Source organism: Canis lupus, chromosome 12, assembly GCF_048164855.1.
Source record: "Canis lupus baileyi chromosome 12, mCanLup2.hap1, whole genome shotgun sequence".
In the NCBI taxonomy this organism is placed as follows: Eukaryota; Metazoa; Chordata; class Mammalia; order Carnivora; family Canidae; genus Canis; species Canis lupus.
This window is the reverse complement of record NC_132849.1, coordinates 9,736,031-9,754,474: the sequence shown is the minus strand read 5'-3', so window position 1 is coordinate 9,754,474 and position 18,444 is coordinate 9,736,031. Positions and strand designations below refer to the sequence as shown.

Sequence of the window (18,444 nt, the reverse complement as noted above, 5' to 3'; positions counted from 1 at the left end):
CTCTTACACCAACTCTTATTAAAATTATCTTTTCAATTTGTGATTGCTCCTTCCCATAATATTTCATGACATTTAAAAAAAAATCCAAGTAAAATCATGACTCGTTCAAACGTAAAAATGAATTAAACATTCAAGTCAAAAGAGAAGCCTGCAGGTGATACATAAGAGGAATCCCAAAATTGAACACATTAATAGATAAGGAATATTAAAATGAATGTACAGGAAGGTAACTTCCACTGAATCTCTAAGAGGACAGAATCTGCATGTCTGTAGACAAAAATCACTTAGTATTGACATTAGTCATCTATAGTCTGCAGAGTTGTAAAATAATTTTCTTGGAATGGCTTTCTAGATAGAATCTAGATTATGCAGTTTTCTACTGAAGCGCACATTCCCCCCCGCCCCCTTTAATGATATAATGCACATCCCCTACGGGAGATAGTAACCGTACACACCCACCTAAATACTCCCTTCCCCGTGAAACTTACTGAAATAATAGTCTGTTGCCACAATATCCTCCCTTCTCATTCATCCAACCCACAGTAATCCTGTTTCAAGACACCTACATCTATCTAGTCTCATCACCTCCATTCGCTACTACTGCAATTTTCTTGAATGTGAAAGAATGGCTGGGGCTGCACATGTCTTACGATTGCAAAACACGTCTGAAAACAATCAGATGATTCTAGGTTGGCTGCAGATATCCTGTTCAACAGGCGAAGGCAGGGGCTTACTTCTTTCGTACTGCTTGCTCTACGCTAGCTTTAATTTTCCACAACTACAGACGTCGAAACTCGAGTTTGAACACTGCTGTACAGCCCAAGAAGAGAAGCCCGACCAGAGCTGCAGGAGGGAAAAAGCTCGGGTGTACCTGGTGACAAGAGCACCTCGACCTCAATTACCAAGCAAGGAGGAGTCGGCCGCGGGCAGTTCCCCCTCAAGTGGCCAGGGAGCGGAAACACAAAGCCAGACCAATGTCACTCCAGGGACTGCAGGGATGCAGGCGACTCAGCATCCTGGGCTTAGCCCCTACTCGGACCTGACTCGAGCCGCCCTGGGGCTGTGGAACCTCGGGTCCCCGTGCACTGCAACACACACTCGACCCTGGGGCTGGAGCCGGCAGCAGTCCCTGCCGCCCTGCCCCACCTGCAGCCTGGAGCCTGCCTCCCAGCGGCCGCGGCGCCACGGTCCCCGCCGCCCAGACCTGCCTACCCTGTGCCGTCTTGCCGACAGGTCCTCCCCGACAGCGCCGCGGGCCAGAGGAGCCCGATTAGCCGCCGGGGACGAAGAGGCGGGCTCATCCTTCCGGAGGGCGCACAGCACCAACCCTCTCCACCCGCACCCCCAGCCCGGGCCGAGTCCGAGCACCTCCCGCCGCGCCCCCCGCCCCGCCCCGCCCCGCCCCGCCTTCCCTCCCGGCCCCGGTCCCGCCTCTCACAGCACCCCGGCGGTCCCATCCGGGCGGCAGCCGGGCCGCTTAAGCTCCTCGTAGAAAGCGGCCGAGCGGCATCCCCGGGCACCCTTGGCCAGGAGCGCGGCGGCCTGGCGCGTCAAAGTCCCGGGAGGCAGAAGCGAGCAGCGAGCTGCAGGAGCACGGAGCCGCCAAACGCCGGCTTCCGCTACCGGCCGGCCGTCACCGACCCGACTCCGGCCTTACGTCATTTCCTCCTCGGAGGCCCAAGGGATGCCGGGCGGAAGCGGGTCCAGAGCGGAGCCGGAAGGGGTGGGGCCTGTGGGCGGGGCCAGGCGGCCGGGAGCCTCGTGCAGGCGGAGGTGAGTGCTGCGTGCGCCCGGCGGTCGGTGGCGCCTGCTCGCCGCTCGCGGTTGCTCGCTCCTGGTAGAGGCCTCGGCGGCGCCAGCAGCAGATGAGACGCGGGCGTTTGCGGCGGGCTGCTAGGGTGTGAAGGGGACCCCGAGCGACTGCGAACCTACGGTCGCCGGGCTCGGCCCCCGCCGTCCCGAGGATGCTGAGGCCGCGCGATCCGTGCCCGGAGCCCTCCTCACTGTGTCCTGACTGAAGGCTCGGGGTAGGGCCGTCGGACAGGTCTGTAACTGCCCCCGGCGTCAGGGCATCGTAGAAGCGAGTTGTCTGGGGGGCTCCGTAGGCAGGAAGTTGGGATGGTGGGCCGCGGAGGAAGGCTAGGTTGTGACCCCTGGCCCCTCGCCGGGGAGATGAAATTTCACGTGCACGTGAAATACAGAAGACCGGAGCCGAGGTGTTCGAGGACTTCGAGGCGTTCAAATATCCAGGCCACGGAAAAGCCTGCGAGAATGGTTTGGCCTCGGAGGAAGTGGGCCTCAGAGGGTAACACCGACTTAATAAAATAGGTCGACCTGACAGTGCACGTTGTTGTAGGTGAGAGCAACCGTAGGACGAAAGCAAGGTGGCGGGGCAAGGAAGGAGACCAGCTAACCCCCCCCACAGGAGCCCAGGGGAGCAGAAAGCAGTGGAAAGAGAAAAAAGAATCCTACTTCAGAAAACCCATGAGTTAGACGGAAGTTTCTGACAAAAGAGGGGACAGAGGCAAAGCGCAGTTTAGCTTAGTGGTTAAAAGAAGAGGTTTTGGGATTTGACTGGATTGGAACCTGGCTTTGGCGCTTAAAACTAGGTCCATGGGGATCCCCGGGTGGCGCAGCGGTTTGGCGCCTGCCTTTGGCCCAGGGCGTGATCCTGGAGACCCGGGATCGAATCCCACGTCGGGCTCCCGGTGCATGGAGCCTGCTTCTCCCTCTGCCTGTGTCTCTGCCTCTCTCTCTCTCTCTCTTTCTCTCTGTGTGTGACTATCATAAATTTTAAAAAAAAAATTAAAAAAAAAAAAAAAAACTAGGTCCATGACTTTGGGCTAGCTACTTCACATATCTTTGCATAGCTTCCTTGTCTGTAACATGAGGGGTAAGAATAGCACCTACTTTGTAAGGTTATTGTGAAGGATTTTTATATTTACAATATTCTTTTAAAAAATATTTTAGAGAGAACATGGGCGTGACGGTGGGGGAGCTCCGCTCAGGTGATTCGGATGCGTACTAGAGTTTGAGAACCACTGTGCAAGAATATGTATATCCCTCATGAGGTTAGGGATTTTATTTTACTCAACACCGTACCTTGTGTTTAAAACAGTGCTTGCCTAGTAAGGACAGTAGGATTACAGTAATTGTTCACTGTAAGTATTCTCAGACTCAATCTGGCAATCTCAGTGTAAAACTTTGATGGCGGTTGAATGAACAGAAGTGAATTGTTTAGCTGCTTTGGGGCCATATGTTAGTTATTTGTGAGGTGGGCACAACAAGGTGACCAATTTAAAACTCAAGGAGTGGGGGCACCTGGGTGGTTCAGTGGTTAGAGCATCCGCCTTAGCCCCAGGTGGTAATCCTGGGGTCCTGGATTCAAGTCCTGCATTGGGTTCCCTGCAGGGAGCCTGCTTCGCCCTCTGCCTGTGTCTCTGCCTGTCTCTCTCTCATGAATAAATAATAACATCTTAAAAAAAAAAAAAAAAACTCAAGGAGTGAAGGCTTATGTGTTGAGTCAACAGCAAATAAAGAATGTAGATGTCCCGAGTATTTATGTCAATGATTTATCCAGAATAAATAAAGGTTAAGAAGCCACACATTACAGGCTTTACTTGCATGATTAAATAGTTGGTGTTTGCTAGCCTCGCAGAAACAAGGCTCCCAGTGAACTGACTTTTCTTTGTGTGTGTGCACAGCTGCCTCACCTGTGGTATCAGACATGGGGCTCACAAAGCAGTACCTACGCTACGTTGCCAGTGCAGTCTTTGGCCTTATTGGCAGCCAAAAAGGTAATATTGTCTTTGTGACACTTCGTGGTGAAAAAGGACGCTATGTGGCAGTACCAGCCTGTGAACATGTTTTCATCTGGGACTTAAGGAAAGGAGAGAAGGTAAGCCAGATATTAAAGGTTGTAACTAATATGTAGGTATTTGAGAAATAGAGAGGCAGAACTGGAGCTGGTCTGATTTATCATGCCCAGATTTTTTAAAATGTGTCCCCCTGAAAGAAAGCTTTCCTCTTTGGATCTAAGTAGCCAAGTATCAGGTTCTGTTGTGTTCTTCTGCACTAAATTCTGAAAACCATGACCAAATAGGAGCTTACCTCCTAGGTATCTATTTGTAGAATTTATGGGTAATTGTTTGTGATCATTATTCCTGAAGTGTTTGTTTTTTTCTATCAGTTCTTTATGTTTCAAGTTCTTCTATTTGGCCCTCACAACCAGTTATAAAATATTAGGCATTTAAAAAGAGTGATACTCAGCTATGATGACTGAACCTTTTTTTTTTTTTCCTTTCTTTTTTACTTCCACAGAGAAGGCCCAAGTTTATTAAAGTAGGCTTTGATACTTTGTGTCACTGAGTTTCCTAAGCCTACCCTTCTGCCACACCAGATAACAGGCATTTTGATCTTGCCCATTCACTCTGGGACTCCCAAGAGGTTAATACTCTGATACTTGATCCTTGTTGATACTTGTTTGATACTTCTTTTCAACAAAGTAGGCTACATGGTTTTATCCCCCAGATATATCTGGGGGATAAAACCATGCAGGACCCTTGTGTCATACAGGTTGGATTCTTTTAAGATGAGGCTCAATTAAAGCAAGGATGTGTTTATAACCCTTTATGGAAAATCATTTGGTGTTAACTTAGGATAAGGACCTGATACTTCATCACTTGGGAAATTCTTGTACAAATTATGCTAATGTAGAGCTTTGGAGAAAGTAATTTTACCCTTTCTTAAATGTTTCATTGCCCTGTACAAATAATAATTCCTATATGAGAGAACTTGAGATGAACTGCAGAATTTCATTATTATTAATAGTAGTAAGAATGATTTGAGATTATTGATACTCTTAATTTTACTGACATGCTAACTACCTGTACATTGTTTATAATTGTGATTTCAGATCCTCATCCTTCAGGGGCTTAAACAAGAAGTCACTTGCTTGTGTCCCTCCCCAGATGGACTGCACTTAGCTGTTGGTTATGAGGATGGGTCTATCCGAATCTTCAGTCTCCTGAGTGGGGAAGGAAATGTGACCTTCAATGGACACAAAGCAGCCATCACTTCCCTGAAGTATGATCAGCTAGGAGGCAGGCTGGCATCTGGGTCCAAGGTGAGACCTTGAATCAGGTGCCCAGATTTTAAACTAGTAAGGGAGTATAAGGCATGTGTTGGAGCAGGTTGTTCATAAAAGTGTTAGGTGAAACAATCGGTCTTTTGTGTACAAAACAGTGTAGATGGTGGAAATGGAGGGAGGAGGATGAGAATCAATTGGGAGGTTCATTTTGTTTCCTGTCACATTCTCTGATAAAAGCCTATTAAGTATAGGAACAAGATGAGGATGCTCCTGATAACTATTGTATAACATCATTGTAGAAGTGCTACTCAAAGTAGTACACAAAGGAAAAAAAAAACAGATGGGATAAGGAGAGACAAAAGTCATTCTTTACTGTTAAAATTGGTAGCTTTCCTATGTCTCAGAGTCATCAGTTAAACAACTATAAAAGATTCCATTTACAATAGTAAATTGTATTAGGTAACAGAAAAATATTAGGAAACTATACTGAAGAATATAACAGAAAACCTGAACAGAGATACAAACCATGTTCTTGAATGGGAAGACAAAGATTCTAGTGTTTTCTACTTAATTTGTATAGTTACAGCAATTTAAATAAATGTCTCAGAAAGGTTTTGTTGTTGTTAAAGAATATGACCAAATTCTTTAAAAGTATGTATGGAAAACAAATGAATCAAAAAAACCAGAAGTTTGGGAAAGAAGAATAATAAAAGAGGACTGCATTTTGTTTTTTCAGAGATTTCTTTCAATATTAAGATGCATTATGAAGTCATAATTTAAAATGTGTTAAACTGGGGGCGCCTGGGTGTCTCCGTTAAGCGTCTGCCTTCGGCTCAGATTATGATCCCAGGGTCCTGGGACTGAAGCCTGCCATCAGGCTCCTTGCTCAATAGGGAGTCCGCTTTGCCCTTTCCCTCTGCCTTTCCCCACTGCTTGCTGGCTCACTCTCTCTCAAATAAATAATGTTAAAAAAAAAAAAAAAGGTGTTAAACTAATCCACTATCAATATAAACTAGGTAGATTATTGCAACCAAATGGGAATCCCAGACTCAAATCCGCTTTCATATTAGTGTATTTTATTTTTATTTATTCATTTATTTGACAGAGAGAGAGAGAGAGAGAGAGAGAGAGAATGAGCAGGAGGGTAGAGGCAGAGGGAGAAACAGGCTCTCCACTGAGCAGGGAGCCTGATTTGGGGCTCTCTCCCAGGACCCTGAGCCAAAGTCAGCTGCTTAACCGACTGAGCCACTCGGACACCCCTAAGTAGTGTATTTTAAAAATGACATTTCTGGTGTATATAAAAATGATGAATTACTTATAAAGCAATACTGAGACAGTTGGCTAAGTATGCAGGGGGATAATCTAAGTTAAAGCTTTATGCCACCTACCAAAATGAGTCACAGATTAAAGACTTTTGTATTGAAGATATTTTAAGCAAACTAGAAGACATGTTAGTATATATTTATCTGATACCATGGTAGAAAAAGACTTGAAGCATATCAGCAAACAAAGAAATTGTAAAGGAAAAGATTGATAGATTTAATGTTTACATTTGAAACATTTGTAGATTTAAAAGAAATAGGAAAGTTGTTAAGATTAAGTCCTAAGAGAAAGGCACATGATGTAATGAGCACGGGTTTTATATAAGATGGATGGATGAATCACTGAATTCTACCTCAAACTAATGATACATTATCTGTTAATTAATTGAATTTAAATTAAAAACAAACAAGAAAAAAGAAGAGTAAGTCCTAGAAAGAGTTTTCACATTGAGGGTTTTTTTTTCCTTTTGTCTTTTTTCTTTTTATTTTGTGTGAGAAGATAGATCATGCTGTATGTACTCATTACTTATACAGCCATGTATGTCAATTGTTTCCCAATGAAACTGGAAAAAAGTTAAAGAATATTGAAAAAGAGGAAGTATTTAATATTTTCAATATAAAAAGGATTAATATCATTCATCTCTTAATAAGTTACAAACAAAGATCCAAAGGAAGACGAAAGACATGACTTAGCATTTCAAGAGAGGTACAAGTGGCCAGTAATCACCACAGAGTATGGGTGGAATTTCTCATCAGTATTCAGAAATGTAAATCCAATAAATACTGAGACAGCATTTGTAACTTTTGAAGTTGGCAGCGGTTTTTGAGAAACTAATAATATCCAGAGCTGAGGAGATGGGAAAACTGGCCTTGTCATTCATATCCTTGGTGGATCTATAGAGTGAAACTGATCGCCTTGTCATGATGAATTGCAAACTTTAAAAACAGAAATACCTTTTAACCTAAGAATTTCCCTTTACAGTATTCTGATCCGAGGTTTTCTACAAAGATTCATGTACAAGAATGTTCATTTCCACATATTTATAATAGCAGAAAATGGGAAACTATCTAAATGGCTAAAGTAGGAAAATGTTTAAATGGATTATGGTATATCTGTAGGATTGATTATTATGTGATCATTGAAAATGAGAATAGTCTGGAAGGATATGGAAAAATAGAAGTATTTTAAAATAATGGAAAAAAGGTCGTTATAAAAGGATATGAATAGCATGATCCCATGCTATTTCTGAAAATAATCTAGATGTTGGCTTGTAGTAGTATAAAACAACATTATCTATGGTGGTTAGATCTGTATGGTAGAATTAAACGGCTGTTTATTTCCTCTAAACTTTTATGTATGTTTTCTAAATTTTCTACAAGGACGATATATCAACTTAGTAATAAAAATATTACATCCTATTGTTTGTCAAGGCCTGATGTGGTAAAGAAAATTCTTTGTATTATCTGAATCCTTTAGGACACAGATACTATCGTGTGGGATGTGATCAATGAAAGTGGCCTCTACCGTCTTAAGGGGCATAAGGACGCCGTCACACAAGCATTGTTTCTAAGAGAAAAGAATCTGCTACTTACTAGGTATATAACAGTTTCATTTCCAATTCTTTACTTTGTAAATGCATTGCAGAGGGTTTCAATAATAGAATTTGCCTTGATCCTTCCTCATTCATCCAGACTACCCTCAAGCACATGTTCTAGCTTCTTCCTCTTCGGCCTTCTGCTTTCCTCTCTGCTTCCCTCTTCTCCCCAGTAGTATCATAGAAGCTATCCAGAGTTATTTCTAGCATTTTTTAATTCCTTTTCTGGTTCATCATTATTATCCTCTGGTATTAGCTTTTCCATGTTTCTTAAACTTTAACATGCCTTTTATAGAATGAGCGATCTGCTTTCTGGATCCCTACAAAGTCAGGAAAGCAGAACAGAATGTGGAGGCGTGGGCAGAGGTGAATACCAAGTATTTGATTTGCCTGCCTTTTGAGAACAGATGTTCTTATACGTAGGCCTTCTGAACATCTATTAGGGTGAACCATTTGAAATTTCCATTTATGTAGTCAAACATAATAGGTCAAATATCAGCAATTTCATATGGTTCAACCTAATATAATAATTATCCAACCTAAGGAATGGCCACCCAGGAAGGTTTGTGATCCTAAGGTTTGCCAGCACTAACTAGAAGAACTATAGTAATGACTCAGAAGCAGCAACAGGGTTGAATTGGGCAGGTCTGCTTAATATGCATTTCTTTGATTTTGTTTTGTTTTCAATAAATCCAGTACAGAACTGTAAATGTGTTTTCTCTCACGATTTCTTAATATTTTCTTTAACTTACTTTGTTGTGAGAATATTACATACAAAATATGTGTTAATGAACTGTTCATGTTACTGGTATGGCTTCTGGTCAATAGTAGTCTGGGAATAGTTAGGTTTTGAATGAGTCAGCAGTATATGAGGATTTTTGACCATGCTGGTGGGGTGGGGTCTGACCCCGAACCCCTTCATTGTACAGGGGTCAACTGTGTAAAAGAAAGGAAATAATGTGAGGCAGGATTGTATTGGAAAGACTTTGTAAGTTGGATTTTTTGGGATTTTTTTTTTTCCCCCAGTTTGGTCTTCAAGGAGGATTATATTAGATTTCTATTAGTGAAGAAACAAGGGAGAGGAGACATTTGAGGCAGGAGGAATAGAGCTCAGTGGCAGGGAAACTCAGCCAGCTAATGAGAGGTTTTGAAAGTGGTGCTAAAGAGCCTGATTTCGATTTTATAGAGAACCTTGAGCTAGTGAAAGTTTAAAAAAATTGAGATTATCTGATAGTTTATTAGATATAATGAAGGCACAGGAATGGACAAAGAAACCAGATAAGCTATGAAAATAGTTCAGGCAGCAGAACTTAAATTCAGATTTGCATACAGAAATGAATTTGAAGGAGTCAAGGCCTCACAGAGGAGGCAGTTTCAGGATGTGGAGACCAGCTATACATGGGAGCCGGTAGCAGAAGAGATGTGAGAGCTTTTTGTGGGACACTGGGGGAGCGTGGGTTCTGTGCTGATGGGCCACAGGTTGGCATCTATATTCCTTGACACTGAATTCTGGGCTGCTTAAAGGTGAAACTTTGTATCTCCTACCTAATAATGGAAATTAAGACTCTTTTTAAAAAGTGAGGTGGAATAGTAATATTAGACATTGTTGCTAGGTATATCTTTTTAAAGGCAACAAATGTGTCCTTGACCTCCCATTTACTGATTTTCCCTAATAAGATTTTTCTCCTTTTTCTTTTTTTAGTGGGAAAGATACCATGGTGAAATGGTGGGACCTTGACACCCAGCACTGCTTTAAAACAATGGTTGGCCACCGAACTGAGGTACATGTAGGGTCATGGGCCAAAGAATGGCAAGGCAAAAGGAAAAGATGTTTTCCTTCCCTGGGCCTTTCATGGCCCTTTGTTTTCACTACTCACGATAATCGTCATGTACTGTCTTGAAAGACAGGTGGTGGAGGAAACACCAGCTGTCGGAGCAGATACAGCTGCAATGGCATTTAGTAAAAAGTGGCCTTGGATAAGTTTCTGATTCATGAATATGAGTTTCATCATTTTTAAATAATGGATCCACCTTTTTGATGATATGGAGGTTTAATGATACTGTATTAACAGTGCCTGCCCCGGTGACATGTAAACAGCAAGTCGTCGCCATTATAATAGTTTCCCAAATATATGTATTTTCAATAGAGATCAGGGAATATTTTATATCTTTGCATCCTCCATGCTTTGTTCATACCAGGCTTTCAAAAACATACTGGAGTCAATGACGAGGAAAAGCAAAAGAGATTCCTTGACTGTCGATTCACAACAGTATTGTTCTTTTCATTGTTCTTAGATATCTGAGGCTGAAAATTATATAATAGACATCAATAGAATACCTTTTGTTTGCAAAGTATGGCTGAAAGCAAAGAAGTACCAGACTTAAAATCATCATTTGAGTGGATTCTAGTTAGGATTTTTGCTGAACAGCCATTATCTAAATTTAAGGGTAGGAAATTACAGAGAAACTTCAAGTTTACTTCATAAGCAACAGTTCTACCACAGGCCATATTTTCTTTCCAAAAGTGAGATTTCTTTTAGTGTATTTTGAAAGGGTTACCTTAACATTAGGTTTTGCAAATGCCAAAGAGATTTCACTACTGGTAGTATTCTTAGATTTTTGAAATGTCACATATATCCTGGAGTCTCTTATAAATCATGTTATTTGAATCTTCTTATACTTTACAGGTGTGGGGGTTGGTCCTGGTGTCAGAAGAAAAGCGACTCATCACTGGGTCTTCTGACAGTGAGCTGAGGGCTTGGGACATAACTTATCTGCAAGAGGTAATTGTTTTTTGTTTTGTTTTGTTTTGTTTTGGCCATGGGCAATGCCATGTTTTAGCAATGTCATAGGCTCATTGAATTTAGAATCGGATATGATTATTGAGTACTTCGGTAGTGCTAGAAGGAATTTTATCACACTGATGGCTTCCAACTTCTAATCAGAATTTTTCTCTTCATTATTAGCTCAGTTGCCCTCATTTATCTGAGGTTGAAGAAGGATAGTTTTAGGCTTACACCTTCTGGTGATGCTAATGGCTTAGTTGGTGGAGTTCTCAGCAAGGTATTCCTGGACCTTTGGGTGTCCATGGATGGACTTCAGGATGTCTGTGAGCCTTTCCCCTTAGGCAAAAATCTATGTAAAATTTGTGTGTGTGTGTGTAAACATAGATGTTCTGAGACTATAACTTTCTCAGATCCTCACAGATTTTGTGTGGAAAAAAGTTTATAGACCCCAGGTTTAGCTGGAGGCAGGTGTGTAGTGTTGTCTTCAGTAGCTATTCTGGTGCATTCTACCATAGTAGGCTAGGCTTTATCTTTTCATTTCTGGATTACCTTTGTAGTTCTCCTTGTCAGACTGGCATCTTTCCCCCAAAATATGGTAGGTAGCTCTTTCACTTAAGAAAGTTTTAAAGTTAATGAAGAGTCCGTCATCATTTTTTCACCTCCGTCTAGATTACAGTTGCTAAACCTTACTCTGTATATTTTGGGAAGTTGTCAGAGACAGTATAGTGGATATTGTTTTGGTTGCAATTCCGTAGTCGGTTTTTAATGTACCCTGGTTAAGTATCCTACTGTCGAAGAGGATTGATCAAAGAGAGCACTAAATGGAAGTTATTCGTGGCTATAAGGACGGGTTTGTAAGTCATTAGGGTTAAAGAGTCACTTCCTGCGACATATTATTTCAGCTTTTATTCTCCCATTTTTATAAAACAGGTGGAAGACTTAGAAGAACCAGAACCCAAGAAAAGTAAAGGGTCTTCCCCAGAAATACAGGATACACACGAGCCTGAGGATGGAATCCCAGAGACAGATGAAACTCCTGAGGATGTAATTCCTTTTTTTACTTTCATTTGAGTTCAGTTGTGGGAAAAGCGAGAACTGGAGATTATTTAATTTAAAAATTTGGCAGTTATCTCCATTTTAGGGAATATCTTTATCACCTGCATCTCTTTTAGAATCATATGTTTTCAGAGATTTGTATTTAACCTTGGTCTTCTCTCTTGCTTCTTCCATAGCGTATCCTTACATGCAGAAAAGTCGGCTCCATCATGCGGGAAGGAAGGGACAGAGTTGTGAACCTTGCGGTCGACAGGACAGGCAGGATTCTAGCTTGCCACGTGAGTACCAGTTGTAGGAGACAGCAATAGGCACGGGGCTCTTTCAGAAACTGGTGCTTGCTTTATATTCAGTGTAGAGATTATTTCCCCCCCCTCCCCTGTCATATTAGCAATTCAGTATGTGCTGCTGTATAGACCTGTAATCCCTAGCTTCTATTAGCATAACACAGTAATAGTTACTATAGTTCTTATTGTTAGCAAGCATTAAATGTGTGCTTTTCTGAGCAGTTTAAAAGCATTACCTGGCTGCCACTTTGGTCTTCAGAGCAATGCTGGGAGTAGGAAATGGTATTCCCACTTTACACATAAGACAGCAGTCCTGGAGACGTAGTACAACCAGTAAGGTTGAAAGAAAAAGAAAAAGGAACATTATTGTTTAGGTCTTACTGAGAAAAAGCTATGTTACAAATTGCCTGTCCTGGCTGGACTCAACACCAACTTTTGCCTTTCTAGGGAACTGACTCTGTGCTAGAAGTGTTCTGCGTCCTTTCGAAAGCGGAAGTTCAGAAGAAAATGGATAAGAAGATGAAGAAAGCTAGAAAGAAAGCAAAGTGTGTTTTGTTTTGTTTTGATAATTACTATTATTAAAGTATCTTGGGTGGGCCACACAGTACTGACAGAAAAACCATGGCTTCTTTAAGGAAATAATTACTGTGTTAGTAATCACTGTTCAAAGCTAGAGAAGACATCATGGAGTGCTGATAGGCCGTGTTTTAAATTTCTGCTCTCTAGTATGGCTTCATAACTAGTATATGCTGAGTCGTGAGCTCAGAGCCACATAGAATAAGAAAGGCTATACAAATCTTTAAAAATAGCTTCTAAATGATTTAGTTCTCAGGCCAACAGGTGTCTTCAGTGACAGCAGCCCATACAGAAGGAAGTTGGGTCACATAATGCTCGGCTTGGGGGCTGTGAGGAGAAGGACTATAAAACTGACATTTGGGTGCAGTATCACCTTGGAATAGGTATTATAGTAACCACAGAAATCTGCTGTTCTACAGTGGTCGAAATTTATCAAGACTCAAATAAGTTGTCACCTGACTTGGCAAATCTTTTGAAACCTCTGATTTATTTGACATGGTTGGATTGAGAATTGCTGCTTAATGGATCCTCTGTAAAGTCTTGAAGATAGAAAAGTTAACTGGTTACATTTTGTTGGAATAATTTGAATTACAAAGGCTTACTTGCCCCAGGAAATTTCATGGGGTGTTGCCTTCAGAATCCACTTGTTTAAAAAAAAGAAAAAGAAAAAGAATCCACTTGTTGAAGGTACCCATTAAATGGAATAAAAGTTTATGACACTGGTTCCCTAAGCATTTCTACTCATGCTGCGTTATCTAATTCTCATGGTAATCCTGTGTGATGAAGTAACTCCCAGGATCATGCAGGTTGTGGGTCTTGCAGCCATACCTTGACTCATGTAATAACAAAGCTGCTTCTAGAAAAGTGATAGCATGATTGTCTTTTTTTCCCCCCTCTAGATTAAATTCTTCAAAAGGCGAGGAAGAAGACCTTGAAGTTGATGTCAAAATGACTCTGCAAGATGAAATCCAACGGGTGGCTAATATTAAAACTTCTGCCAAAATCAAGTGAGTAAAAGTATAGAATTTGAAGTACCTGAGAGCAATATTATAGAAATAGTAAGCTATAAACTTGTATTGGCTTTTTCATGCTGTTTGTAAGCAGTCTAGAGGAGATAGTGATCATGGGATATCTGTCCTCACCATGGGCCCACTTACTCATCTCATATTTGTTTTATTATAATAACCGTTTCTATTTGTTTAGTCTTCTTTTCTGCTGCCATTAAAAAGAAAAAATCTATGTCCTGTGCTCCAAAACAATTTAAGGTCACTTAATAAAAATTATATACATAAAAATAAGATACATGTCAGATCCAATATCTGAGCATAGGTCTTTTTGACTTTAATACTCAGCACTTCCTGTAAAATTCTTTATACTTGCTCAAACGTCACATAGATTGAGGACACGCTGTGAAGCCTCTCTACTGGAAAAAGTTAACCTTGTGAGTGAAGATGGTGGTTGGAACATTTATGAATTCTTTTCTCATGCAGATCCTTTGACTTGATTCATTCACCTCAAGGAGAATTAAAGGCAGTCTTCCTGTTGCAGAACAACTTGGTGGAATCGTATTCCCTGCACCCATCTGCGCCTGCCCCTCAGCCTGTCAGGACCAGCAGAATCACCATTGGGGGACACCGCAGTGACGTGCGGACACTGTCTTTCAGCTCCGACAATATTGCCGTCCTTTCGGCTGCGGCAGATTCCGTGAAAATATGGAACAGGTTTGTGAAATGGTGCTCTCCATCACTTTATCAAGCCGTCTTTTCTTCCCTGTGAATGAGGTGTTAGTACTCTGGACAGTTAGTTGTTAATCTCTTCAGGTCCTACATATAATTCTCTCAGCATATATCTTGACTGCAGACCTGTGGAGTTCAGAATAGGAAAAGTTGCCTTTTTAAATTTGATGCCAAAAAACTCCCACAAGCTTATTCCACATCTGAAGCTTGTCCCTGTAAGTGGCTAGAGAAAAATGTGCAAACAGACTGCTTACTTCTTAAATTCTAGTAGGTTCTGAGTACTGCCCAGCTTTTTACTTAATCTCCTATATGACCTTACCTTTCTGACCTCTAGGTATTAGAATACTTTAGGGTAGTCTTTAAACCCTGTCTTTGTCTACACTCACTTTCTGCAGCTTTCTCTATGCTGATGACACATAAATTTCTTTCTTTCTCTGGCCTCAGCCTTTCCGTGAACATCAAACCCTTACACCCAAGTCTTTGGTTTGTATCACCACCTGGATGTCTAATTGGGCATCTCCATTTTTTATATGCCCCAGACAGTGCTTGCGATCTTATTTTCTCCCCGCGTGTTCCTGCAGACATCCCCGTCTTCTTCAAAAGTAATTACTTCCTTCCAGTTGTTCTCCCCCAGATGCTTTTGGCCATTCTCTCATATCCTATGTCCAGGTCACTGGCACATGCTGTGAGCTCCACTTTCAGAACTTAGCTAGCATCCAACTGCATGTCGTCACCCGTGCTGCTACCACCAATTCCCATCTGCCCTTGCCTCTCCCTGGGGTCGGCGTGATAGCTTCCTGACGGATCTCTGCTGTGTGCCCCACCATAGCCCATTCTCCATGCAGCTGCCAGGGTGCTCTTCATAATGGAATTGGTATCACTCCCAGCAGTTCCACCTCACTCTGCCTAGAAGCCATAGTACTCACAGACCTCAACTCTTACTCCTCTCCCCTTCTGCCGCACAAGAGCCCATTGGCCTTTTCTCATCTCTTAAACACAGCAAGAACGAGCCCCTGTTGTGGCGGTTGCGCTCCTGGTCTTTGTCTCTGGAACCATCTTCCCCCTCACATACAGGCATTCTCCCCATCTTGTCACTGAATGGCAGTCCTGCTCCTTCACCGCCTCTGCCCTCCCACCAAGTTGTGTCTCTGCAGCACTTGCTATCACCTGTCAGATCAGTTTGTGTTTGCCTTGTTCCTGAAGAATGTTAGAGTTTACAAGGTTCAGGGCCATTTCTATTTAACACACTGTTAAACCTCCAGCACCTAAAATAGCATCTACCATTTGTTAAATGTGGAATGAAATGAGCATTTGATGTAAATCTGTTGAAGGGATGAATCTTTGTAGTCTAAGAAAGTGAATTTTACTTGTAGAGATATTTAATAACAGGCTAATTCAACTTGTAATTCTGTGGGCTCAATTACTTCTTTATGGTGGCACCTTGGGCTCTGTTGAGCTCAGCAGATGCTTTTTTTGCCCTGCTTTTACATGAGCTCTGTTCCTTAGAATTAGGAAGTCCCTACAAAAGAAAATAAGTGCCATTTAAGTTTTTCTTTCTTGACTATAATTGTGTCTGAGAGCCCAACTGTGTGGCTAGGTGTGTGTTGAATGAACGCACTGACCTCTAAGATGGAGAAGCAGGTTCTCTTAATGTGCAAATTCTTTATTCCTTCTTTCTCACAGGGCCACACTGCAGTGTATCCGCACAATGACCTGCGAATATGCACTGTGCTCATTCTTCGTACCTGGTGATAGGCAGGTGGTCATAGGAACAAAGGTACACTGAGACTTTTTCTTGGAATTTGGAGGCTCTTCTCAGTATTCTTAAGGTTGTTTGAGAACTCGGGTCCTTCTTTTGCATATTGGAAATGAATGAGAGCTGGCTAATATGAGACGGTTGGTAGTTTATTGCCCTTTTTTTTTTTGAGGGGTTTTTCTTAGTTTTGTTTTGTTTTTAAAAAAATCAAACCTTATGTCAAATTGTGAGGAAGAAAATTACAGTCATGACCTTGAGATAACCATCATTCATGTTTTGGTGCTCGACTTTTCATGTATCTCTTCATGAGCACATATGTAATTATGTTTTGAGATGGACTAATGATAAAATATACAAAGTACCTAGTATCATGCTTGACAGGTAGAAGCATTCAATAAAGACAGACTGACCCATCCTCATTCCCAGTTGCTAATCAGATTGGGAGATAAACGTGCAGGAAGAAGCAGACACGGATTTGGATTCAGATTCTCCCCCTTCTAGAATGGGTAATTTGGAGCAGGTCTTGAAATTTCTTCTGGTGTTTCCTTATCCATATATTAGGATGACACGTGCTTCTTCACAATGGCTTTTACACTACATAAACCTAGGTTTGAATTCTAGAATTTCCACTCACAAGGCATGAGAACTTTGGCCTTGCCCCTTGGTTTTCTCTTGTAAGATTAGGTAAACAACCTATTTCACACAACGGAAAGCACTTAGCACAGAAACTGTTCATAGTAAATAACTAGTAAATGAGAGCTGGTAGCAGAACTACTGGGTAGTAGGAGTAGTAGCCATGAAAATAAAATAGAATATGTCTGTGGAGTACTTAAAAGTATTTTGCAAGGATTTGTCATCGTTATCCCCCTAAACTTGTGCCGTATGTGCATGATTGTTTAATTAGTAAAGCTCGGTATCACAATGGGTATTTTTTTTGCCCAGCTAAACATATAAAATAAGCCAGAGAGGTTTTAGGATCAGTGTCAGGGAATAAACATTAAACTCTAAGTTTCTCTTCTCATTCATTCTTTCAACAAATGTCCCCCTATTTGTGTGTGTGTAGAGCATTTTGCAAATATTTTCGAAGTCTACCTGTATGATTTAAGTACAATCCACAGACCCCAGCCCCGTCCCTATGTGAGGCAGTTAATGTCCATAAGCTCATTTAATGCTCACACCAGCTTAGAGATGGTGGTGCTGTGAACCCCATTTTACAGATAAAACAGGCTCTTGGAGGTGAATTCATCAAAAGTCATAAGGTTGGAAAGAGGCAGCCCTGGGACTCGAGTCTCCCACCTACACTCTTGCCACCCCTATACAAAAGCCCATCAGAGAGCAGGCTTTGCTGTTCTGTTTGTGCCTTGTGGGCACCGTGGGCATGTTATTTTTATTTCTATATATACATATATATATTTTTTAGTTTTTTAATTTTTTGTTTTTCATATACCAAATTCTAAGCAGACAGTATGGCTCATTGTTTTCTAAGCTTTTGCGGTTTGGTTTTTTTTTTTTTTTTTTTTTTTTAAGTCCATTGCCTTCCCTAAATTTCTATTTCTTATTGTCAGCGTATCATAGAGGAGGAAACTAGATGGGGGAAGAGTTGGTTAAGCCAGTTACCGTTTAAATTTGATTAAACTTGAAAGGTTTTTAGGTGTATTTGCTGTCGTCTTCTCACTTGCCTCTGACCATGCTATTTCCCTTCTGAAGTTGGAGAACCAGTGAAAGTGACAATAGTGCAGGACTGCCAGGTTGCACTGTTCTGCGTCGTTTTGCCACAGAGCAACCTTGCCAGAGTCAACTCCACACATCAGCGGCATATATTCACATAGGAAGCACAGAGCACTGAAGCCATCTGCCACATGGCTGCTACATGGCTATGAAATCTTTCCTGAACTATGTAGGCATGAATCTTGGTGGTTGTGGGTGTGCTCATTGGAGTAGTGCTCATATTTTGTCTTCCACAGACAGGAAAGCTGCAGCTTTATGACTTGGCCTCAGGAAATTTGCTGGAGACAATAAACGCACATGATGGAGCTTTATGGTCCTTGTCTCTCTCTCCAGATCAGGTAACTAAATCAGATGTCAGGATCTGGACTTTAGTACTTTCCCATTTCTTACATCAGGTTTTACTCCTGCCTAATAAAGGTTTCTTCAGGGTTTCTTTAAAGAAAGCCCACTTTTTTTTCTAATCTTTAGATTTCCCATATGATGGCATATCATGTGCCTCATAGTACGAATAGCTGT

The 18,444-nt window shown here is 41.6% G+C and overlaps 2 protein-coding genes and 1 long non-coding RNA gene across 10 annotated transcripts in view; 1 reads left to right on the top strand and 2 right to left on the bottom strand.

The window, feature by feature from the left end:
• GDAP2 (ganglioside induced differentiation associated protein 2) overlaps positions 1–1,668 on the bottom strand; it is an 81,262-nt gene extending 79,594 nt beyond the window's left edge. For 5 of the 7 annotated variants that reach the window (XR_012004122.1, XR_012004124.1, XR_012004123.1 and 2 more), the window contains exon 1: positions 1,439–1,667. The gene's annotated coding sequence lies outside the window, so the exon portion shown is untranslated. Of the gene's footprint in view, positions 1–1,212; positions 1,414–1,438 lie in introns of those variants that run through there. The other 2 variants (XM_072769603.1, XM_072769602.1) reach the window with 2 other exon arrangements.
• A 1-nt stretch (position 1,669) lies between these two features.
• The window catches only part of WDR3 (WD repeat domain 3), a 29,254-nt gene continuing 12,479 nt past the window's right edge, over positions 1,670–18,444 (top strand). Inside the window, exons 1-13 of one of the 2 annotated variants that reach the window (XM_072769600.1) lie at positions 1,670–1,773; positions 3,705–3,898; positions 4,916–5,125; positions 7,889–8,007; positions 9,709–9,787; positions 10,694–10,789; positions 11,723–11,836; positions 12,025–12,126; positions 12,580–12,677; positions 13,608–13,715; positions 14,199–14,429; positions 16,128–16,221; positions 18,165–18,266. In XM_072769600.1, the coding sequence (XP_072625701.1) occupies positions 3,728–3,898; positions 4,916–5,125; positions 7,889–8,007; positions 9,709–9,787; positions 10,694–10,789; positions 11,723–11,836; positions 12,025–12,126; positions 12,580–12,677; positions 13,608–13,715; positions 14,199–14,429; positions 16,128–16,221; positions 18,165–18,266 (1,524 nt within the window). In that variant the 5' untranslated portion in view covers positions 1,670–1,773; positions 3,705–3,727. Of the gene's footprint in view, positions 2,045–3,704; positions 3,899–4,915; positions 5,126–7,888; positions 8,008–9,708; positions 9,788–10,693; positions 10,790–11,722; positions 11,837–12,024; positions 12,127–12,579; positions 12,678–13,607; positions 13,716–14,198; positions 14,430–16,127; positions 16,222–18,164; positions 18,267–18,444 lie in introns of both variants that reach the window. The other variant, XM_072769599.1, reaches the window with a different exon arrangement.
• LOC140601079 (uncharacterized) lies at positions 10,794–17,175 on the bottom strand. Its single transcript, XR_012004126.1, has 2 exons — positions 16,067–17,175; positions 10,794–14,570 (listed from the first exon to the last, which is right to left on the bottom strand). It is a non-coding gene; the product is annotated as an uncharacterized lncRNA (long non-coding RNA).